Genomic DNA, 24,775 nt, shown 5'->3' with positions numbered 1-24,775 from the left:
TGACGACTTGACTCCACCTCATGATGCCATTTAGCAACAGATGAGCAACGATACATGTTCATTTTGGGCAGCCAGAGACAAGCATTGCCATCGCCAGGGTGCCCCAAAGGACTACTCCAGACTGTGTAATGGTTGTCAGGGTCGCGGTGCTTCCCTTCCTTCTTGCACCGTAGCCTGGCCAGTGTTTTAGCGGCTTCCTCGTCCCCAACCCGCGTGTGTGTTTTAGCTGGCAGTGACTTTTCTGTGGTGGATCGCTATGGATGTGCTATGGGTGATACCGCTGCTGCTGATTCCGCTCCTGATGTGGACCAGCAGCACGTTTGTTTTTTATTTCAAAAAGTGCTTTTACGTCGCCTACATGATGGTTTTGGCGCTGTTCGCAATTCCTCTGTGTATACTGAAAAGCGGAGGCAGAGACGTTGAAAACATGAGGTGAGTTTGTTTGCATAATAAATGTCGCTCGCAGCGCCGTCTGACAGCTAGCCAGCGTTAGCATGCTAGCTGGCTGGCTGGCTAGCAGCGTTCGTAGTTTACATTAAACATTCAGATTTCGCTTGCTAGCAACGTCACCAGTGTTATTGTAGCGGTTATGCTAACATAACGGCACTGTAACGTCAGGGAGCTTCTAGTCCACCAATATGTCTGACATGTAAAATGAAAACAAAAAATATATAAATACTTGATGCGTTTTAAATCACACATATGCTAACATTAGCCCCCTTGACACATTGGTAGAGGAAATGTATGACCGTTAGCTGACGACACAAATGCTAACGTTAACGTGTTAAGTGCTCAGCGAAACAAGTCAGCGCTTGTTTCAGTGTGAGTGAAACAATACTAGCCTCAGATATCTGTAATTACATCTCTGTAAGAATGTCTGCTAACTTATCTTCCCTCCAGTCAAATGCCTGACATTAGCTAAGTTAGACGGGGTGAGGACATTAGTCTACATATCACAGTCCTGTCGTTGTTTATGCTAACGTTAACGTATGTTCTGGTATTAGAGCTGCTTGTTTGTGGGGTTTAGTGTAAATTACGCTAGCTAAGTTGGTTCCCACTATATTGATAATGCAGCTGATGACAGTGTGCTCATTTTAGGTACACTTGTGCACTCTACATATACTATCCAGCACCATAGCCCTGAAATTAATCCTATCTTCATTAAGCTTTTAATGCTCTCTTTTCTGGAAAGTGTGTGAATGAGGTGTTAATTCAGTTATTGAGGCTATAGTTAGTGGTAGTACAAGTGGTAGTGCATTGATTGCACTTGTCAAATATATTGACACAATTTCAATTTCAGTGCAGTCCAACACAGCTGCACTAACAACAATGACAATTCTCTTATGTTCAGTAACATACTGTAGGTTATCATAGGATATTGGCTCTGTTAGGGGTGACCCCTTGACCTTACCACTGGTGGAAATTGGTTAGTTTATACTCGACACACACCGACCGGGTTAACTGATACCGGTTGGGAGTGAAATGTAGCATGTCTTCAGTGTCAGTGTCCACTTTGTAGCAGGGGGAGTTTTTTTGTTGTGGTTAAACCTAGATGCCGAGGATAGGTTACCGGACACAAGTGACTGCATTCGAGTAATTACCTTGAAGAGACAGATGCCAGATGGCAAGTTTCCTCCTGATTAAAGCTGAGTTACTGAATAACTATGAGCCCCATCCTCAGTGCAACCTCACTTGGCCTTGATCTACTGTCAGCAGCCCTGTCAGTTACAACAGCAGACCTCACTGCCTCGCTGCTCTAGGAATAACTGTTTCGCAGTTGTGTTAGCCATGGCGGTGGTGTCATGTTGCACCAGTGTGCCATTCTGTCAGCTCAAAGGTTATCTGGACCTGTTGACTGTGACAAAGCGACTGAATCGGGGTCAGACCTCGCTCAGGGAGTGAATAGAGTTTTTTTGGATGCACATTTTACACAGTAGCCAGCTCTGTCAGAAAGAGCGCTGTGATGCATCAAGGACAGAGAAGTCTGTCACAGACATTTTCTGTCAGATGGGTACACAAAGACCCGGACTCTGGGTTTGACTACTTGCTTCACAGCTGACTTGGAGGACTTGAATGTAACACAGTGAACTATGGTGGGCCAGAACAGGCCTCTGCATGTACAGTCAGTGAAAAGCATCCATAGAACTCTGATAAAACTGTGCTTGCATTTCCTGAAACACTTCCTTGTTAGTTTTCATTTTATTGTCAGTGTTGGCACACCGTTTAAAGACACAAAGTGTAACCTGTCACATACACAGGGTTGGAAATTAACTTTTTTGCCTACCTGCCACTGAAGCTGGTGGATTTCAAAACACACCAGCCACTAAATAGATGACCATTTTTTGGCAGGTAAGTGAAGCAAATCATGCAGCCACTTGCATATTTTACCAGCAATTGGCTGGTGCTAAATTCCAGTCCAGCACGTACAGTACATGAGCGTCTACTTTTGGCCATGGCTCCAACATTAGTAATCAGGTAGGATCTTATGGCATCAGATAAGGGACAGAGGCTTAGTTTTCTCACTCACAATTGCTTGAGCTCAGGTTCCATACTGTGTAATGCCTTTTAAGATCAGAAGGAGACTACCAGTGTTTGACAAAGCAGTAATGTCACTCAGCCTGTTGAGTGACTGACCTTTAAAGTCTACATAGGTTAAACTACCAATGTTCTTGTCCCTGCCTTTTATGAATGAACTTATCTTCTGCTCTGCCATTGTGATCATGTCACCATGTCCCTGTCGTGAACAACTGTCTGACCTGAAGCGGCCACAGCACTGGTATCTTTGTTGGTACAATATTTTTTTTTAGGGACAACATGTAGGGCTAATCTTTTCAGCCATGCACTGCCGGGTTGTATTCAATCTATTCTAGTACCAAATCTGCATACATGTCATTATGATCTGTAGGAACAGGAACTTATTCACAGTGATGAATGAAATGAACCAGAGTAAAAGCTTAGTGGATTGGCCATAAAAAGATTCCAACCCAGGCAATTTCATTCTCCTTGAACAATCTTACAATTGCTGCAACACTGGCTGAGTCATTGCATAACCAGTGGCTTTTGCACTTGACTGAATGTCTTATCACTGTACTGCTGTGTTACAAGATAACCTAAAGACTGTATAGTGGTTTAAAGGTTATTTTACTATAGTTCACCAATTAAACATATACTTTATGTGCTAGGCAAGCGTAGCATCAAGTAAGGGATGACCACGTTAGATAGAGTCACAGGGTAGTGAGTGCAAGCAATGAATTCAAGAGTTTCCTCGAGTCTTAGATTATAACATCATAAGCTTTACCTTTGATGTAGTAATTAAATCACTTTTGATTTGATTACCATAAATAGAAAGTACAGAAAAAATCCTATAATGGGTCATCATTACCAGCCCATCTTTCAAATAGTGAAAAAACTAAAGCTTGGTAAGACTTAGTAGAATAATATTAAAGCCCCCCCACTCAAAAATGTGTTTTCTCTCATTTTTATGTCCATTACAATGTCTGACCTTGGCTTAGGGTTGTCACGATACTAAAATTTCAAACTCGATATCGATACCCAGGAAAATATTAAATACTCGATACCATTTTCGATACAGCAGCAAAAAATTAAGAAAATCCAAAATAAATAACAACCAGAAACAAGATCTGTCCATACAAATGTATTTATCTACAGCCCTGTTTATTTTCTGTGCTTCTGGTGAATTGGCACCATATTTTCATTGCTGATCAAATAGAGTTGGTAGTTTAGGCTCAGGATGCTCCTGTTTCTACCTCACTATGTGATCAGAGAACCAGGGGTTACGGGAGAAACCAAACGTTTTTTCAGCTTCAATCTGTGACTTGCAGTTAACATAACTTTTCAGACACACATAATTGTGTTGTCCTGTTAAACTAACATTGTCTGTTAATGTTACAGACGGGCATGACTGATAAAGTTTTCTGCTTAGCTCCCACATCAATGTTAGAAGTTATATTTTAGTTTGATGCTAGCGACACCAGCTGCTCAGCTGCTAGTGAGGGGAGGGGCTGTACCTGCCATCTGCAGCATGCTGTGTTCACTTCACTAAATATTTCCAAAGAGCGCTTTTTCCTTTATCATTTTTGACCGAAACTGGCTGCTCTGATCCTCCTGCAGCCGTGCTGGCCATATTACAGCAACATAAATGTGTGCATGCATGCACAGCGACGACAATAAGCCGGGTTGCAGCGAGGGCTCTGTGCCTGCCAGACGTTGCCTGCACAGCGCGTGTCCGTCGGACCTGTCGCTCGCACCCGTCAGGCGCTGAGGTGGCGTGCACTGTTAGTATTGATACTTTTGTAAATTAGTATTGTATCCGGATACAGCGTTTGAGTATCGATACTTTTGACAACCCTACCTTGGCTATGCTGATTTGTATTTCTGCAGAGAGCGAAGGGGACGATGTCTGCGCACTTCCCTAAAATCTGAGATTCAAACATATGCTGGGCAAACTTGATTAGATACGTCACTGATAAGAAAGTCGATAAACACAAACCGATAACCACAAATTGACGGGAAAAATGACTTTATTCTAACACCGGCAAAGAAGCCCCACTCATCTGACTCTGGGCCGGACTGAGACCCAAACATGTTGGCTGGCTCCGATTTTTCCCCTTATGCTAACGCAAGCCATCTTGATTTGCGCTGCTCTTTTCACCCTTTCAACCTAGCGCACGAGCAGCCGTGGAAGAAGCGAAAGTGAAACCTAATGCAAGCAGTGGTGGTGGGCGGAGCGAAGGCCAGATCCAAATTTTCTCACTGAGGGAGATAGAGTAGATTTGCTTCCATGGAGTTGTTGGGACTCCAGTCAACACAGCTTCATCTCCAAAATCACAAACGACTGACTGTATTTGAAGGGAAAACAAAGGCACATGCAGTTTTGTTTTACCCATCTCAAAGTGTCTTTTGTAAACTTTCATTAAAATCTGTAAACTTAGTTCAAGGATCAACTTTTACCTTACCGGTATGTACTGCTTGTGTTATAATGGACAATCCCCGTACATACTCCTTACTGTTAGCGCCATTAGCTCTCAGATGAGTGACACTACAGTTTGAATTATGCTTACTTTATTTTCAATAATATTATATAAACTGTACCATTGGTATGTCCACCAAGTCATTAGTAGTCAATTAGAGCATCTCTAAATCCCTAAGGCTTCACCTTCATGGGATATTGTTTCAGTAATAACACAACAAGACCAAGATGTTGGTCTGCAAATCCCTGCCCCCTCATTCACAGCTAACAGCACTCCAGTTGCCTTTCCAAAAGAGTGTTTATGTCCTGTAAATGCTCTCTTTGGTCTCTTTTATGATCAGCTCTGGCATCAGGGTGAAATACGGACGATTATAATCCACTCAGTGGCTGTTTTCAATCCCGTAGTTATTTGGAAAGAATTACCACAGCAAAAGCATTGATCATTTAATATCCTTTCATTTGGGAGAGAATATTGGAAATGATGACTGGAAATGTTTGATTATTGTACAAATTACTGTTGCACACTGTCAACATGGAACCCTTTTAATTTGGGGGGCTAAAGCTGGAGATATTCAAATTTCTCACATAGTGGCTTTAATACTTGATTTACAATTTATAAGCATGTAGCTTTCTAGGTATTTAGCTGATGCTCTATCATAAAAACCAAATTACCAGGAGATTAATAGAAGGCACTTTTAAAATGAGGGCATATTCGAACAGCAAAAGGAGGGAGAAGTTTGAGAGGGGATATGATTCACTGATGAGGAAGGGACATGGGGTATTTTTTGAAGAAGAGGAGACAGAAGGTGGGGAGTGACTGTGCTGTTTTCCCTGAGAGGGAAGGTCATTCAAGTTGGTGTTGTAACAGAACCCAGTTTTGGTGATGTGCACAAGGAAAATAGCTTGTTCGTTATCCAAATTTTGCAGTACAGTTTTGCATAGGAAAATTCTTGTCGCTAAAAAACAGGTGCAGTCTTAGACTGTGAACTGTGACTGTATGTGCATGGTATAATTATATAGTATTGCTATGATAGTGGGTTGTGTTTTTTTTTTCTATAAATGTTCTTTTTTTGTAGTATTATTTGATCACTTATAGACTTGTTCACGGTATATTTGCATTCTTAATAAATATATTTTTATTGTTTTAAGATAGTTTTTTTTTGCTATTATTTGACAGTCCGTGTAGAGGGAGGGAGGGAAAGACGGTAAGCGTGGGGAGAGAGATGGTTATGACATGCAACGAAGGTCCCCTTGCCACGAGTCCAACCTCCCCCTGTAAAGACATATTTTATTCAGGATTACTACATTTCAGTTTCTTAGACAAACCCCACATCTGAACTGTGCCTTTCGAGGTACACTCACATAATGTGCCTATAAGGCAGTCACAGAGTCTGTAATTAGCTGCTGCTTAAGGAGAATAAGAGGCGTCATTTCATGGTATGGGTGCTTTAGTCCACCGTGAAGTGATTATCCTTGACGGTGGCTCATAGTCTGCAGGATCTGTCTTCATCTCTGCTACGGCTGCTTGAAGTTTACAGCTTTCTGCAACTTTCCCTCTGTTTTTATCAAATGGGTGGTTAAGCCTTTATGATCTGCGCTCAGCTTTTGAATATTGTTCCAGTTCCACTTCCACTTTGATGGCGTTCAGCCTATCTGCAGAGTTTGTGAATTGTTTTTCCACTAACGTTTGTTGCCCCCTCACCACTGAGGCTATCATGGACGGCAAGGCTAGCTCAAGTGTGTCATGTTTCTTGTCGTGCTGTGCCAGTTCTTGAGTCGACTCACCCCACAAACTGCTGCTTTTTTGTCCAAGAGGAAAAAGAAGTTATTCACAATCGAATGGTGATCAAATAAAGGCTAAGCGCACTAAATAGCTGATTGAAGTGTGGAGTTGGCCCGGACATAAAAGGCCAAGGCTCACCTTTCAGCTTTACACATCAACATCAGAGTTCAGATACATTTGAAATTGGCAGCCATACCCTGTGTTTTGAGGTGAGAAAGTGTATTGATTGAGGACAAGGCAACTTTTGGAAGTGTTATAGGGGTCAAAGAGAAAATGTCACAGATGTGATGGAAGTAAAAGCGCGGTCAGGTTATGACACGGGTCTCACCTTGGAGCTGTTTGTTTACAATGGCATTAAAACTTTTCAGGGGCAGAGGCCACCTTGAGTATGTTTCAACAGAGTTCATAACTGTTATCTCCTTTATCCCTACACAGATGGCGTTTTCAAGTTCCTAAAGATAAACCCTAATCAGAGAGGGTAAAAACAGGAAATGACTATGTGAATTATGTGTTTTAATGGTGATCAAGTTTAGGAATATTTAATCTGAACACAGTTCTTGAAGCTTAATTTAGTAATTGGATATTGACATTAAAGCAAGTGACAGTGTGTAATCTGAAAGTGCCAGTCATTATGCCAAAATCACTTACTGTAGATGAAAGATTAATATTTGACACGCTATGCCATAACAACTTTGAAGAGCTGCAACAGTTAATCGATTAGATAATAAATCTGCAACAATATAGATGTTTCCTTTTTTTAAGCCAAAATGTCAAATATTCACTGATTCCATCATCTTGAATTTGAGGATTTAATGATTTTCTTTGTCAGTTATGATAGTAAACTTAAAGGGGCAGTTCACCCCAAAATCAAAAATTTGTATTTTTACTCTCCCCTGAAGTGCTATTTATCAATCTGCTTATTGATGAAAGGCTTGTGCTCATGACAGCGTGAGAGCTAATGGCATCCTTCTTAGCTGTGCTGTTATGTTAGCTAGCTCAGTGGTGCTAGGTGAGCTAACAGTAGATGCATTCTTTGTCATGCGGAGATACAGTTATCAGGTGTAGTTTGGTAGAAAGAAAATAGTTCCTACGTGAAGCTGTGTCAACAAGGTCTGTGGATTATCTTGAGTAACCAGAGCAGGATTTCTGGAAAGACACATTGCTGTTGAGTTATTTGTGCCGCTTTGAGCCCAACAAGCCAAGTGCTATTTAGTTCATTATTTTGGAGATCAGACAGACATCTCTACGGCCGATATCGCCAACACTCAGCAACTCAACATCAAAACAAGGAAGAGGAAAAATATGAATCTTCTGGGGTGAACTGTCCCTTTATTATCTTTGGGATTTGAAGTAGTGGTTGAATAAGGCAATACATTTGAAGATATCTCAGTATTTTCATTATTTTTCAACATTAGACAAAACAATTTATCAATCGGCAGATTAATTCATAATGAAAACTGACTGTTAGTTTCAGCCCTAATGTCTAATATCTATTCTATGTTATAATTTCTTAATTTCAGGTATTTAGAAAATTGTGTTTAAAAAGAAAGTGTTAAAACTATAAACTGTAATGTGTATTTGAACAAGTAATTTAAAGGGGCATAAAGTGTGCATTCATCCCCTCAAAAAAACCCATATCCTGCCGTCTTTGCCACTCTGCTACTGTGGAATGTCTCCCCACTTGGAAGAGAGTGGTTCCAGACAAATCACAGTAATGATTATATCTGATAAAGCCTCAGATTGGTAGCATGAAATTACATTGGGAGGTCATACCTTTTGATTTTGTGGGGTTTTTTTTTTTTTTTTCAGTGTCAGACAGGCAGATGGGACATTATTTCTCAAAGCTTACTGGAGCGTTGCTCTTTCTACAGGCAATTATTCAACCAACCAAGAAACAAACAAAGCTAATAGGGGTGTTGTACGCAGTTAATTTGGCAAAAGTATTTTTTTTTAGTAATTCCTGATTGTCTGATTTAGGTCAAATTTTAAATATTTGTGCTGGCATTCTTACGATGTGCTGTAATACTGTTGTATCACAACAGGCCTTTTACATTCCAGTGATACCTCCAACCTTTCCACGTAGGGTTCTGGTTAATAATATGTAGCCTGCTGCACTCACATGACCGTGAACAGTAACCTATACTTATTTAGAACTGTAATTAACCTGTCTCTCCCCCCCTCAGGATTATCCGTGCTTTGGTTCGTCATGTGAAGTATTTCCTGGGTCTTCGATTTGATGTAAGTGGTTGGGAGCATCTGCAGACAGAGGGACCCTATGTCATCATCTCCAACCATCAGAGTTCCCTGGATGTTTTGGGTAGGTGCTGCACTACCTTCATGTATGAAGACATTAATGTCACTCTAAAAATGACAGATGTAATATTCTGTTTCTCTTTAGCTTTCAGAAAACTTGAAATTTAAACACTTTCAAAACAGATATTTATAGCTTCCAACAGTGGAACTCACTATAGTAAACGTTGCCCTGCATAATTAGATAGTTGTCATCATGGTTTAAAAGTGCAAAACAATGCTGAGAGGTTTGGAAATGCACCCAGTCTCATCTAATTTGACTGAAATATTTTTGTGGTTTGCAGTAACAATGATGCAACATGCTTGTGCAAATGGCAGCTTTTCATCAACATTAGTTTTTGTTAGTTTTGTCTCACGTTTCCTGCGACCCAAATAAGAAGATCAGACATACCAGTGAAGAAGTGCTGTACATTCAGCAGCTCACCTTGAGCAATTTGACACCAGATTTGACACACATTGGGAGTTTTCTGGACATTCCAGCTGAAGGAACAGCAGACCTCTGCAGCAGATGCAGAAGTCACAGATAAAAGAAGTGCACCGTGGCACTGGGATTTTGGAATCCGCTCCGGAGCATACATGTGGTGAACCTCCACTCCCTGGCCAATGAAACGGACAAGCTTCTGCCACTTAATGGAACTAACAAGGATTTTTCCCTCTCTGCTGCCCTGTGCTACGTTAAAACCTGGCCAGGTGAATCTTTCCAGCTGCAAACTGTAGAAATACCGTGCCTGGTTTGAGTGCATTGACTACTGACCTGGATGAGCTCACTGACAAAGTGACACAGGAAACCATCCCCTCACACTGTAGACAATTAACAACTGGTTGATGACCTGAATGTATTTTTCTGTAATGTGGGCCCAGTTAACACCCCTGACCTGTTCCATCTCAGACTATGTCCTAATGAAGTCGGCTAATTCAGAAAAGCATTGTTTAAATGTGACAACAATTTTGGGGTTGACATTCGCTTTTTCAGGGTAAGGTCAAAGTTACCACCTTCAGGTTTCTGGAATCTACCAACACTGAGTCTGTCATTAAAAAAAAGGCCCAGCAGGATTTACTTCCTGTGCCAGCTGAGGAAGTTCAACCTTGTGTCTGTTCTCTGCAAATTAATGAACACAGCACCTGGCTGTATTGTGTCCTGGCTACGCTTTGGCGATGCCACAATTTCTGTGTCTAGAAATATGGCAGAAGTGGAGCGTCTGTTCTTTAGCAGCCGCATCAGTAATATAGTTTAGAGTTGGGTTTTTGTTGGCTGACTTTTTGTATGTATTTGGAGGCACAATACATGTTTGCATATCATTGAGATGTAGTGGCAGATAGATCATTTGTTGCTTGAAAATGTTGAGCAGTTTGGTAATGACTGTTGGACATGGACAACATACTGTAGTATTCATGAGCCACAATTAAAGGCCCTGTCTACACATATACAGATATTTTCCCCATTTGTTTTTGAAATAATTCTATCTGCACGACCTTCATTTTATGGATATGTCTGTCCACACTGGAGTGCAAAAATAGCCCCAAGCACTTGCTAGCGCAAGCTGTCTTCTGAAGTCTCCCTCTTGTCACAATGGTAATAGAGTACACAGGCTAGCCACATCATTCTCACTTGCATATTGGAGATCTCATCAATGTTAATTCCCCTTTTAATATAAGGATGAAGGCACTCACAAAACGGAAGTGATGCTCTGGATATGCAAAAGTTTTTTCTTCCACTTCTCATACAGTAAACAACAATCCCACTCTCAAAACTGTCCCACCTTCTGCTGGTTTGACCGGTCCTGATGATCCAAAAACATAATTTCTGGTGGACTTTGAGCTTTGTAAATAATCTGCACCGTAAAAAAGAACAACCATGTTGTGAATTCTGCTGCTTTAAAATACAGTAGTTGTGACCACAGGGAGCAGGATTGTCTCTGACAGCTGTGACACAACCAGAATGCAGCACTGCCGCATCCTGTTTACATTGGCCCGTTGATCACAGTCTGGTTTGGACAAGAACAGACTCTAATCAACAATAAGGAATACTGAAGACACCATTGGTGCTACCTTGCCTACCCTACAAGACTTACTACCTCTTCTGATTCAGTACGAGAAAGTTGGCACAGTCTGTTCACACCTGGTCCACAAATTGTTGGAACAAATGTCAAGGCCTGTCACATGTATCACATCCAAACTTTTAACCCCTCCTTATTCTGGGAAGAAACACATTTCCTTGTTAGGGTTGCTTGAACAGACTGCAGTGTCAGTTCAGCCTAAAACTGGGACAAATGTATCATTATTCCAGCTTAACTGGCCTAACAGCAGCCAGGCTATGATTAAAAGCTGGTTTAAATTTACTGGATATCAAATTGGTGCAGACTAAGAGCACACTGCGTGTTTCATCTACCCAATCTCCTTATTCAGTTTCAAGTGTTTGTGATTTTACACATGTGGTCATGTCTTCTATTATTGCCACAATGCTTTTGGTCCTAAATCTAAGTGATCAGGACACTTATCTAGCAGAGGTATGATTTCTCTCCATCACTGCCTGAGAGAGAGTGCTTCTTAGTGCGGGTGAGTGATTAGGGCAGGCTCGAGGCCAGGGTGGTGACAGCAGGGGGAGAACTAGGCATCTAATTAGTGCCGAGAAAACTCAGCACAAGTCTGATTTGGCGTCCAAGTTGCCATGCCAACTGCTACACCCAGCCATTAATAGCTGCTCATCCTCGAGCTGATGTGATAGGACCATAAGGAGCTAACATCCCTCACCTCCACAGCTGGGTTTCAGGCACTTTTTCTCTGATGTCATTTATCTTCTGTTTGCTCTGTTTTTCACGTTCCAGTATAGACACTTTGACTTGCTCTGCTTTTTGCCATCTGTTATTCACACACTGTGACTTTCTTTCTCTAGTATTGTGCGTGCTAGACATCTTACATTGCTCATATCTTCTGCACTAGCTGTGTCTGCACAAAGGTTAAGCAAGCATGTCTGATTTCATAATGTATTCATGGAGATAATGTCCATCAATAAAGTGAGATGTCTTTTCCAACATCGCATGTATTACACCAGCAGACTCTTAACTGTAATTGATGAAATCCAGGGTTTTGACATAGCCACAGAGAGATAAGATAGAGAGACCAAAACTCATCCCAACTGAGCCCATGGAAGTTGCACTTAGTCATTTGTTCTTGTAGTCAGCAAAGTTTAGAATAATAATAAAGATATACTTCTTTAGCTGGATAAAAGAAAAACTTCAAACATAAAAATAGTCTCCAAAAAATTAAACTTCTTTATTAATCCAGTCTCATTTCTTATGCTTGTGGTCACATGCTGCACTCATCTACACGAACTTCAGACTTTATTTAAAATAATATGCATGAACTTAATTTATTAGAACACATTTGAGTCATAAAGTATTTGAAAATGGCAGTTCTCATTTATGCCATATTAGGGCTGCACAATTTATCAAATATTAACCATGATCACAATTTTGGCTTCACACAATTAAATGAAGATGATGGACTGTGATATTGATGTTTAAAATGTGTGCTCTGCTCCTAGAAAACTCTACATATCAAATCAAGCGGTTCCTAAACTAACAGCCAGCCTTCACTTTTGGGGAGCTGTGATGCTGTTGCACATGCACATGCACCCTACAGCAGCATGCAAAAAATTTTACTGAATGTTGCAGCTGCAGAGGGCAAAATGAAAGTCAAATGTCTGGAGCAAAAAGCAAACAGCTAGTCCCTTAAAATGGATCATCATCCATTATTTGGAAATATTTTGAATTTAGGGCAAAAAAAAAATGCAAAGAGTGCCTTAGACTGTGACTATGCCGCAAAGCAACACAACTAACTTGGTCAGCCACCTGAAAAAACACCAAAATCTGCAGTACGATGACTGCATGGAGGCAACAAGAAGAGTGCCACTAATGTTACCTCACTGGATCCCCATCCTTGACCGGTGTCATTTCAGACATCCATAACAGTGATGCTGTACAGCAGTCACTGTATCCAGCCAGCTCTAAAAGACGGACCAAATAGCCAATGCAATCGCATTCCGTTTAGCCAAAGATATGTGTCCAATAAACACTGTTTCCATTTGGTTGCATTCTGTGGTCGTATATTTATTTTCAGTTAGCTCATATTTTGGTTACAGTTTCATTTCTATTTTTCTTCTTGGAGATGCACTGATTTCAGCTCATTTGTTAATGAGCAGGAATAAAGCACAACATGAAAGTTAAATCAGTGCTGTGTTGATTTAATTTTGGGTAAAAAGTTTTGGTAAGCTTTTATTTATATTTTGTTTTCTAAGAGATGAAGAAGGAAGGAAAGAGACTTATTTTGACCCCTAAAATCAATAATCACGATAAATGATTGTAACCTCAATATTGATCAAAATAATTGTATTTTGGCAATAACTGTGCAGCCCTTTAACACATTGTCAAATAAAAATGCCATGTATGTACAGTAGTTCTGACTGTCTTCCATGTTTTAAAATTGATAAGTAAGCCTCTTACCCTCTGTCACTCAGGTCTGATGGAGATCTTACCCGACCGCTGCACCATGATTGCCAAGAAAGAGTTGGTCTACGCTGGCACAGTGGGTCTCATTTGCTGGCTTGGCGGCATTGTCTTTATCAACCGCAAGAAGACGAGTGACGCCAAGAGTGTTATGGCTGACGCTGCCAAAACCATGTTGGACGACCAGGTAATGCCAACAGAGGATGCTGTTTCATCACTGATGATAGATGGAGCTGAATTTATCTGAGGTGAAGTGGCTGTTGGCAGTGTTTACACCCCTGAACAACTCATACTTCATGCTTTTATGTCACATTAACAGGGACCTATTATGCTCATGTTTAGGTTCACACTTGTAGTTTGGGTTTCTACAAGAACATGTTTACTATGGGTGGGAATCATCAGAGGACTCATGATACGATATTTTGCGATTTATTACATTTAATAATAAATGTAATAAGCAAATTATTTCCCCAAAGGAAAACTTTGTAGACGTCAGTTTTACCCCATGAGATAAAGTTTTCAGTCTGTTCATCTGACTTTAAACATTTTTATAGCAGCAAATGTGATGCAAAGCAGACAGACTGACCAACTGCGTCATAAAACCTATCAGAAATGTTGCATACACCTGACAAACTAAGCTGTTGGCAGATTTAACACCCTCTACAAGGCCAGAGAAAGCGTGTAAGTGAAACACTTCACATGCAGGTATCCTGCTAACTGAATGGCAGCACTCATGTTAGAGGCGGTGTCTGTTACAACCACAATCCCCCATTCTTGTGCTGCATGTTGCAGGATGTCTGCAATGTTTGCTCCGGTGTGACTTTCTTGGACTGCTTTAGTTTGGAGAACATGACACAGCAGTCGCCAGCTCTCTGAGATAATGTGCTATTACTGCATATGAATCCACTGACCTTAAAGTCCAAGTGTCACAAGTTAATGCCACCCTTCCTGCTGTACTCAAAGATTCCTCAGCTTTATGCTTCAGCTCTCTGTAGAGCTTGGTTACAGCTGTGTCGGTGAAAAAACCCAGCGATGGAGTCACATATTGACGGAGTGTTTTTAGCATGTAACGAAAGCCTTCGTTTTCAACAACGCTGTATGTTGTTTCTTAGCTCTCTTAGAGTTGGTTGTTAGTTTTGTCAAGTTAAGTGTGTCCAGTGATGAGCGGGTTTAGCATTAGCTTGGTTGTCAGTGGCTAACGCTATCTCTGGATGGTAGAGTGTGAGATGAGCCCTTATGTTCACAGTATTCCCGGAGTATTCTCATAGGACACTGCTTGCAAATTGCATGAGTTAAAGGGCTAGTGTGTAATATTTGGCATGGTTTATTGTCAATCTGAATCTGAATCTGAATATTCTACCCATTAATATGTTTATACAAGTGTATGATAATAATATAATAATGTATAATAATATAATTATGCTGCTATATATATATATATATATATATATATATATATATATATATATATATATATATATATATATATATATATGTGTATATGTGTATATATATATGTGTGTGTGTGTGTGTGTGTGTGTGTGTGTATATATATATATATATATAGGTGTATATATATATATATATATAGGTATATACATATATATATATATATATATATATATATATATATATATATATATATATATATATATATATATATATATATAGGTATATACAGTACAGGCCAAAAGTTTGGACACACCTTCTCATTCAATGCGTTTTCTTTATTTTCATGACTATTTACATTGTAGATTCTCACTGAAGGCATCAAAACTATGAATGAACACGTGGAGTTATGTACTTAACAAAAAAAGGTGAAATAACTGAAAACATGTTTTATATTCTAGTTTCTTCAAAATAGCCACCCTTTGCTCTGATTACTGCTTTGCACACTCTTGGCATTCTCTCCATGAGCTTCAAGAGGTAGTCACCTGAAATGGTTTCCACTTCACAGGTGTGCCTTATCAGGGTTAATCAGTGGAATTTCTTGCTTTATCAATGGGGTTGGGACCATCAGTTGTGTTGTGCACAAGTCAGGTTAATACACAGCCGACAGCCCTATTGGACAACTGTTAAAATTCATATTATGGCAAGAACCAATCAGCTAACTAAAGAAAAATGAGTGGCCATCATTACTTTAAGAAATGAAGGTCAGTCAGTCCGGAAAATTGCAAAAACTTTAAATGTGTCCCCAAGTGGAGTCGCAAAAAACATCAAGCGCTACAACGAGGCACACATGAGGACCGACCCAGGAAAGGAAGACCAAGAGTCACCTCTGCTTCTGAGGATAAGTTCATCCGAGTCACCAGCCTCAGAAATTGCAAGTTAACAGCAGCTCAGATCAGAGACCAGATGAATGCCACACAGAGTTCTAGCAGTAGACCCATCTCTAGAACAACTGTTAAGAGGAGACTGCGCGAATCAGGCCTTCATGGTCAAATAGCTGCTAGGAAACCACTGCTAAGGAGAGGCAACAAGCAGAAGAGATTTGTTTGGGCCAAGAAACACAAGGAATGGACATTAGACCAGTGGAAATCTGTGCTTTGGACTGATGAGTCCAAATTTGAGATCTTTGGTTCCAACCGCCGTGTCTTTGTGAGACGCAGAAAAGGTGAACAGATGGATTCCACATGTCTGGTTCCCACTGTGAAGCATGGAGGAGGAGGTGTGATGGTGTGGGGGTGTTTTGCTGGTGACACTGTTGGGGATTTATTCAAAATTGAAGGCACACTGAACCAGCATGGCTACCACAGCATCCTGCAGCGACATGCCATCCCATCCGGTTTGCGTTTAGTTGGACGATCATTTATTTTTCAACAGGTCAGTGACCCCAAACACACCTCCAGGCTGTGTAAGGGCTATTTGACCAAGAAGGAGAGTGATGGAGTGCTGCAGCAGATGACCTGGCCTCCACAGTCACCGGACCTGAACCCAATCGAGATGGTTTGGGGTGAGCTGGACCGCAGAGTGAAGGCAAAGGGGCCAACAAGTGCTAAACACCTCTGGGAACTCCTTCAAGACTGTTGGAAAACCATTTCAGGTGACTACCTCTTGAAGCTCATCGAGAGAATGCCAAGAGTGTGCAAAGCAGTAATCAGAGCAAAGGGTGGCTATTTTGAAGAAACTAGAATATAAAGCATGTTTTCAGTTATTTCACCTTTTTTTGTTAAGTACATAACTCCACGTGTTCATTCATAGTTTTGATGCCTTCAGTGAGAATCTACAATGTAAATAGTCATGAAAATAAAGAAAACGCATTGAATGAGAAGGTGTGTCCAAACCTTTGGCCTGTACTGTGTATATATATGTATATATATATATATATATATATATATATATATAGCAAGGGCCTTGCTTTAGAGAGGTCGCCATCTTGCGCCGCCATGTATGTACAGCAGACCGAGCGGACAATCCAGCCAGCCAGAGAACGCGTTTCGCGTGTATAAATGAACCAACAAAGACAGCGGAAGGAAAGAAGAAGGAGGAAACAGCAGAGAGTGTTAGTAGTTCGTCGATAGAGAGTAGTGAAAAGTTTTTTTTAGTTATAAAGTTTGCGAATGGACCACACTTACCACGCAACAGGAGAGAATGAACCCGAACCGTCATCTGCGAGGAAAAGAAGACGCAACTTCACTCCTTGTGATGCACTCTCTGCGGCGCTTTTCCTCCTGATGATATATCTCCCCAACGATGGTAGCAGTAGCACCGAATCCCATTCTGTGCATTCAGCCTCTCTTCTCGCCCGCTCAGCATCAAACACATGGAGTTCCTCATCTGTATGCTCCGGCTCAAACAGTTATGGCTCTGGATCTGTGTCCGTTACAAGAAACTCTTCAAAATCGCGTTCAAAGTCGTCCATTGCAGCTACTATAGTCCGGAGATATCGCTAGGCTAAATAAACAGCTAAGCACTGTTTACCGGCTACGCTGTCAGTCAGTGTGCGGGCTGGAGATTGGCGAAGCAGAGAGGGGAGGGGGGTCCCCACTCAGTATTGTAAACGAGTATGTGTGTAAAGTTATGAAGTGTGTCTGTTACGCTAGAAGAGTCAGAGTTTGGGACGGAGTGGAGTGTTACCAGAGTTTCTGGAGTGTCAAATAAACGGGCCTTTTTCCCGAACGCTCCTCTGGTCTCCTGCTCGTGAGGGATTCATTACAATATCGTAACATGGCTTAGATTTCTAAATAAACATTCACCTTGTCGCTAGATAGACCTACTCCTGATAAAGTCGTGCGCAAGGCTTTTTGTCCCTACGAGGCCACCGTCATTTACCCGACGGGAGGGGTGAGCGAGTGAGCCCTGCAATCTAGAATTTGACCACTGATGTCACTGTTTTCAACGGTTTTCAACCCATTTTACACACTGGGCCTTTAAATGGTGCATTTCTGATTTCTTTCTCCGGTGCCTCCATCTTTGTTTTGATGAACTTCCTGCCAAATGCTGCTGACTGACACCCCTGCTGACCCCACCAAAAAAAATATCAGCACCAACTAGTGGACTGAAAAAGCATTTAATTATATTATTCTAGCACCAAAAGTTGTATTAAAATGTGTATTTCCAAAAATTAATAATGTATGTAATAAAAGATCGATACTTCCTGCATCCGTATATTGATACAATATCGCCACACAAATTTTCGTGATACTATACTGTATCGATTTTTAATGTTTTCATGCTTTAATGATCAGAAAACACTTAACTTTCTTCATACTGTCTGTTCTGGAACATCTGTATTCACCCTCTGTCTGAGACACTTCGTTGTAATGACTGTCTCTTTAAAAACCCCACTGGAAAAAGCCCTTCCTGCTGCTGATTGGTCAGCTTTCTGGGTCTTTCATGTCTCAGTGTCTCTGCAGCGTCATTGCAGCCAAGTATAGCGACACTTTGTGCTGTGAAAATCACTAAAAGCTTCTGAACACAACTGTACATGTTTAGCAGTAATATGATCCTAAATCAGGGAGAAATGAACAACATCAGCAACAAAGATTACATATTTCCCAGACATTAGCATATAGCTACACGTAGCAGTGCCTGAGGTAGATGTCTTTATTAAGAAATCCCTCACGATTTGATGTCATACTGTAGCCAGAGAAGAAAAACTGTTAACAGAGCATTTAGAGTGGTCTGAAGCCTGAGATTTTCACTCACAGGCATTACTTTTACATATGATGACCTTATTATTTGAAACTCTGGCCACCTTCAACATAAACATTCAACATTGTAACATGATATATGTGACAGAAAGGAAAGGCATAATAGGTCCCCTTTAATTTGATTTTTAGTTATTTGTGGTTTTCTTTTTGCACCTAATCTGTGACAAGGTTCTGGTTTCTGACACATTGAGAGATGAGAGGTGTCACGGGATGATTAAATCGCTGTTCTCTCTTTCCACCCTTGCCCTTTGACCACCATAGATTCGTCTGTGGGTGTTCCCAGAGGGAACGCGAAACCAGAGAGGCGACCTGCTGCCCTTCAAAAAAGGGGCTTTCCACCTGGCAGTGCAGGCACAAGTGAGTACTTTTTCTCTGATCTTCTCAAAATTTCTTTCGGGGTGTCTGTGTATTAAGTAGACCAGGTGTGAGTTATTCTATCCATATCCTATATACATATGAATTAAGTCAACATTTCATGCACTGTACTGCACACCCTCATCCTGTTCATTCACTTAACCCTGGCTGTTTTCCAGGAGACTTCTGCCAACTTTCAACTCCTTAAAGAGAGAGAGGGGTAATGTTGCTAGCAGTGTGCTGAGTCTAGACACATGGGGGAGCCAGTAACCTTACACGGCACAAGGCAACATTATGATTTCACCATATCCAATATACAGATGGAGCAAGGCATGCTTTGAAATGGTTCGAATAGTTTGTCCTGTCTGAGCATTTTTATTGTCATTTTTCCTCTTTCGGCCCATTCTGAAATTATCCCTGGCGATGCACATTGTAACCCCCAACCCCCCAGCTCCTCACACCAAATGATTAGAGGCAGGGCAAAAAAACCACAGACTGACTCCAGAGTAATTGGCGTATCAGCTGTGTGTGTTTATGTGCTCTATCTCTTCACGCATGCAGGTGGGAGGTCTCTGTTCTCGAGTTGATGTTTCGTAGCACATACACTCAGGGTCCGACAGGTGGAATGAATTACAAAAAAAAAAAAAAAAAAAAAGACATAGTTGAATGAGTTCTTGCCAGAAATCGCAACTTGGTTCTCCCCCAGGCAAAAAAAGTTGTGGTGTGTTTGTATGTGTGAGGCCATTTTTTTGTTACTTGCTGCTAAAGATTGATATCAGATTGATTCAGAAATGCACTAAGGCTGAGAGGCAAGAAGAATAGTTTTCTATAGGGGCTCTATTGGCTCTGAAGCTTGAAGCCTGCTCATATTGCTCATACGTTTCACAAATAGTATTTGTTACTCCATTTGGAATTGTGTGTGTGTGTGTTGGCGTAAGGCGGTGAAATAACTTTTTTTGAGATCTGGCGAACACCGTGCGTTTTGGTTTTCCCTGTTGGCTTTGCTTCACACTTGAGACTATTCCTGTGCGAATATATACTATTTCTATCTCTCTGTGTTTGCTTCTGCTGAGTTATAGTGCAGCCTTTTCCATTTGTACCCGGCCAGCCAGATTGAGTGGAAGCAGGACAGCCCCCAGGGGGAGCCACGTTTGGCTCAGCCAGTCCTGTTGAAGGGGCCACTCGGGGCCTCGAGAGAGCAACTCGGCCTCTATTAGTGGAGGAGATGGAGATTGCTAGTGTCGTGCTGATTGTGTGTGTGTGTGTGTGTGTGTGTGTGTGTGTGTGTTTGAGAGAGAGAGAGAGAGAGAGAGAGAGAGAGAGAGAGAGGGATGTGATGTCAGTTCAGTCAAGTATTGCTGTCTGTTAGTTTCTCATCCCTTGGTTTTTCCATAGGTGGAAGAAAATGGTCAAAAGGAAAGTTTAGGAGTTTGATTACTTAAGATTTGTGTGCGTAACATGAATATTAAGGTCTTGGTTACACCTGGTGTTAACATCTGTATTGGGTGACAGCTCTAAATTGGATGTGAATGCAACCTATGTATCCCCAACGCGTCTTGAGATTCGATGGCTCAGACCACATTTGGAGGTGGTCTGGGCTGCATATGGCCACATTTTTTCAACAGTGTACACTCTTGTTCTGTGCCACACTGAAGGACTGCCTACTCAGCTGACGTCCTGGCCATAGACTCTTCAAAAAAAATGGATGTAGTGTCCTTGACGTCAGCCATAGGTTTCTAAAGAGCCTCTTTGTAGCTCAGAGGGAGGCTTCCAGCACTGCCATCTTGCTGGTGCCTGACTTTGCCTAAATCCTTGCTAATCCAAAAATGGGAAAAAAGGGTGTGCACCAGTGAAGTGATTTAGATGACTGCAGCCAACAGCTGTACCACTGTACCACATATTCAAATGTTATTCCCTACAATGCTACCTACAGGAAATAGCCGACCTACCCTCCTGACACTGAAAGAGCTCCCCTGTCTTTCTGTCTTCACTGCTGGTGACACTAAAAGTCATGAATGGCACCACCGCAACCACCCCAGACATAGCATAAGCCAACTCTAGCATTAACATTACGTAAGTGTTAGTATGGCTAGTTTAATGTTACCATTGCATAACGTTAGCTTACTCATGTGGTGGACTTTTATTTCCAACCTCACAGAGACATCTGTTGCTCCTGTAGTGGTGTATTATCACCCTAAATTCTTCAGTTCATGCCAGTTTAGTAAATGGCATAACATATGCTCCTGTTAACATTGTTAGCCTAGCTAGTTAACAAGCAAACTCAATTGAAAAAATAGAGGATAGATTTCTTGGACAGTCTAGCCAAATTATTTTATCCAATATTTGCATGAGAAACTCTTCAAAAAGAACCAACAACTCAATCACGGCCAAGATGTCACTCACCGTGACTAGCTGAGATGATGCCTAGCAGCGCTTAAGGACCAGCTCTGACGCTGCTCTCCTCCCGGCAAACAGACAGATCAACGTCTGCCTGGTTAGCATGAGCTAACACAGCAGCAGCTATTGAACAGACTCAACAAACTTGCACCAACAGCGAAATGGCTCGACTCTGTCATTAAATCCGTTCATAACCATTAGGTAACATTAGCCGTCTGATGCTAATATTTAGCCCTGTCACTGTGTGTGTGCGGGTGGACTCTCACCAACTGTCCCCAGTGCAGGGCTCACACTTCTACAGCGGTAGTCTTCTATAATGTTAACAGAATGCTGTAGGCTACGTATTTATTTGTATATAGAGCAGGGAGGTAAGATGCAATGACAACTGGTCACTACTTGAGAGGCATGTGGAGATGCATTCTAATGCCAGGTGTGAACAGACAGACATAAAGCTGTCCACTTGTGATCGGATCACCTGAAGACACATGTTAATACCAGGCGTAAACAGGACTGAAGAGGTGATGATAATATTTTGGGAGAGTCTGTTTGATCTTCTTGCCTCTCTTGTTTTTCAGGTACCCATCATACCTGTCGTTTTCTCCTCCTACAGCAACTTCTACCTACGGAAAGAAAAGCAGTTCAACTCGGGTAACTCAGCTTGATTGTCGTTGATTTTTCTCTTTTTTTTTTTTTCAATCGCAGGCAGTCCTTTGTATCTGTATGCAAAAAACAGCTACTTGATGTTCTGTGAGACTTCTGACAGTGAAGTTTTGTGCCTCCTCAGGGACCATCAGATTGAAGATCCTTCCAAAGATCGAGACAAAGGGGATGACGTCAGACGATGTTTCATCCCTCTCTGACAAATCCTTCAACCTGATGCGCTCTGCCTACCTAAGCGTCTCTGACTTCGTAACCCAGAGCAACGGGCCGTTGAGGCACTGAACATATATCACACTCCCGCCTCTTTTTCCTCCTATTTCCCATCTGAGACCCATTCCTCCCCCAGACCTCCCCCCGGCTCTCCCCCAGGTTGTCCCATTACCTGGCCAGGAAACAACATGACACCGGTCTCTTGTCATGAAATCTCTTCTTGTCTAGTTGACGCCTGGTCCAGTCCGCCTCTGGCCTGGCCATACAGCACAGTCAGTCCCGACCCTCACTGTGTCTGCAGCAGCAGCACCAGCAGCAGCGCTGCTCTGCACGCCGTGAGCGGAGTGACGGACGGCAAGCCAAACAGTATGGATGTGTGTCGTTCTTCATGCATGCCTTTTGGATGGCTCTGTCCGCCTTCATCCTCGCTTTGTTCTCTGGCTATGGAAGCCTGTTTTTTTTTCTTCTTTTTTATTGTCTTACTTTATCACCATTTTGTACTTTTTCTTTTTGGCCTTTTTCTCCACCTGCCTTCTGTTTAGCAGATAATCCTCTGCATTTTTTCTTTTGTCTTCATAAATGTCTGGATATTCATTTGTTCCTTTCATACTGCCTTTATTTTTACACTCTTGCACACATACACGCACACACACATTCAACGTACCCCATCTCCTTCCTTCCTTTCCTTTTAGTGTGCTCTCCCCCTTTCTGCATTCCAGTCTCTTGCCTAAAGACAAAAGGAGTGGGGTCTCCATGAGTGGTGGAGCGCGTGGAGGTGAGAGGTCAACACCGGTCGACCATAGACTTCTTAAGATCTGTCGCTATGAATTCAGCTCTATATCCATATTGGCTCTTCAACTCAATGAACAATAACTCCATGACATACTTCATGATGTCAGAAAGCAAGGAATTCAAGATTGCAAGATACAGCGCGTAACAATAGCACCCATCTGTACTGAATTAGTGGACTTAAGAGGACTGATCAGTTTTCAATGTTGTGCATTGTGGGTGTATCATTGTGCATTCTTTGAGTTTGTCTCTCCAAAAGATTAGGTATAACCTGCGTGCAGCATCGAGCAACCAGTGTCTTCTCGCTGTATTTTTGCTTTCTATTTATTTCTACATCGGATAATCTTTTTTTTTTTTTTTTTTTTTTTAAAGTGATTTTTGCTCCTCTGAAAGGAACTCACAAGTAAACCTATTTAAGATGTGTCAAAAGGCGATTACATATTGTGCAATGTCCAACTGTTTTTACTGTTCTAAAGTGCAAGCTACCTGCTGTGCCATGACGGAGTGTTTTTGGGAAGTTTCCAGTGTAAGCCCGTTATTATCTCACTATGACCTGCTTCATCAGTCATCTCACTTCACCAATGATATAATTTACCTTTACCGATGATGTAAGGTAGCTCTTGTGTAGAATTGTGAAATGATTTTAGATCTCATTTGTTTTGTTTTTGTTTGTTTTTTTTTGTTTTTATTGATTTTATTTGTTCTGATTAACTTGAAGATTTGCTAATTACTAACAAACCTGGCTGACTCAAGTCTACATCTCAAGAGTTTAAAGTTTTTCCCTGTTTTTTTTTTAATCAACATGAAAGTGAATAACATTGTTTTAGTTGTGACGTCCTGATTCAGTTACTCCTTAACCTCCTAGAAGAATATTAATTATTTAAGAAGCCGTGGGAATTTTGGCCTTAAGTTTGATTGGTTGTTGTTGTTGCACCTTGGATTGTTCGGATAGTTTTGCTCACGCTCGATTTATGTTTTCTAACATGTACTGACTTCTTACCGCATCATAGAACTTAACTGTTTACATCCAGGTCTTATTTTTCACATTGCTCACTGCCTTCACACTATTTTGCAAAATAATTTATTTTGCCGCTTTTGCCCATCAAACACAATCTGAGAATGTATTCCAGCATTCAGGATATTTTTGCACTAATAATTGCATCTTACTGTTTTGGTTTTTTTTCCTGAAGTTATTGTATTAACATGGGATGTTGTCTTGCATACACTTGGTGTCACATCTAGGGTATTTATTTGACCATTAAATGTTAAATTTAGACTGACTCGTGCACACAGAGTTCAAGGAGATGATTTTGTGAATGGATTTATTAATACTTTGGTACGAAGCCTGTACACCGCTGTTCATAGTTGAGTGCAACAGTAGTTTTAGTGATACCGGCTTTAAGTACATGTGATGGTCAGGGTTTTATTTATGTTCAAGGCAGGTATTTAACCCCTATTAATACAAATTAATCTGATCCTGTTTTGTTTCTTGAATCTATTTATTGACTTTTTATCTGTAAGGGTAGATTTTACCTTTGCAGCAAGTGGTTTGAATGCTATGACGTACTCTACCAAATTGACTTCTTCCAAAATATGAACTATACCATATAAATTTTGCTAGTGG

At 41.2% G+C, this 24,775-nt stretch overlaps 1 protein-coding gene across 1 annotated transcript; it reads left to right on the top strand.

Annotated features, from left to right (window-relative positions):
* The first annotated feature begins 25 nt into the window (after nt 1-25).
* Nucleotides 26-23,408, top strand: agpat2 (1-acylglycerol-3-phosphate O-acyltransferase 2 (lysophosphatidic acid acyltransferase, beta)). The gene is made up of 6 exons (XM_033647413.2): nt 26-432; nt 8,957-9,090; nt 13,600-13,775; nt 19,003-19,098; nt 22,068-22,140; nt 22,277-23,408. Exons 1-6 carry the CDS (start codon nt 257-259, stop codon nt 22,432-22,434), a joined length of 813 nt encoding a protein of 270 aa, XP_033503304.1. The 5' UTR covers nt 26-256; the 3' UTR covers nt 22,435-23,408.
* Nucleotides 23,409-24,775: the final 1,367 nt, after the last annotated feature.

This window comes from Epinephelus lanceolatus, chromosome 19 (genome assembly GCF_041903045.1).
Source record: "Epinephelus lanceolatus isolate andai-2023 chromosome 19, ASM4190304v1, whole genome shotgun sequence".
NCBI classification, from domain to species: Eukaryota; Metazoa; Chordata; class Actinopteri; order Perciformes; family Serranidae; genus Epinephelus; species Epinephelus lanceolatus.
The sequence above is the reverse complement of the archived record's forward strand: the minus strand, read 5'-3'. Positions and strand labels throughout refer to the sequence as shown.

Coding starts and splice junctions, on each gene's coding strand:
- agpat2 (XM_033647413.2), top strand. CDS start 257: ATGGATGTGCTATGGGTGATACCGCTGCTGCTGATTCCGCTCCTGATG. Junction 9,091..13,599: donor GAGTTCCCTGGATGTTTTGG/GTAGGTGCTGCA, acceptor TCTGTCACTCAG/GTCTGATGGAGATCTTACCC. Junction 19,099..22,067: donor ACCTGGCAGTGCAGGCACAA/GTGAGTACTTTT, acceptor CTTGTTTTTCAG/GTACCCATCATACCTGTCGT.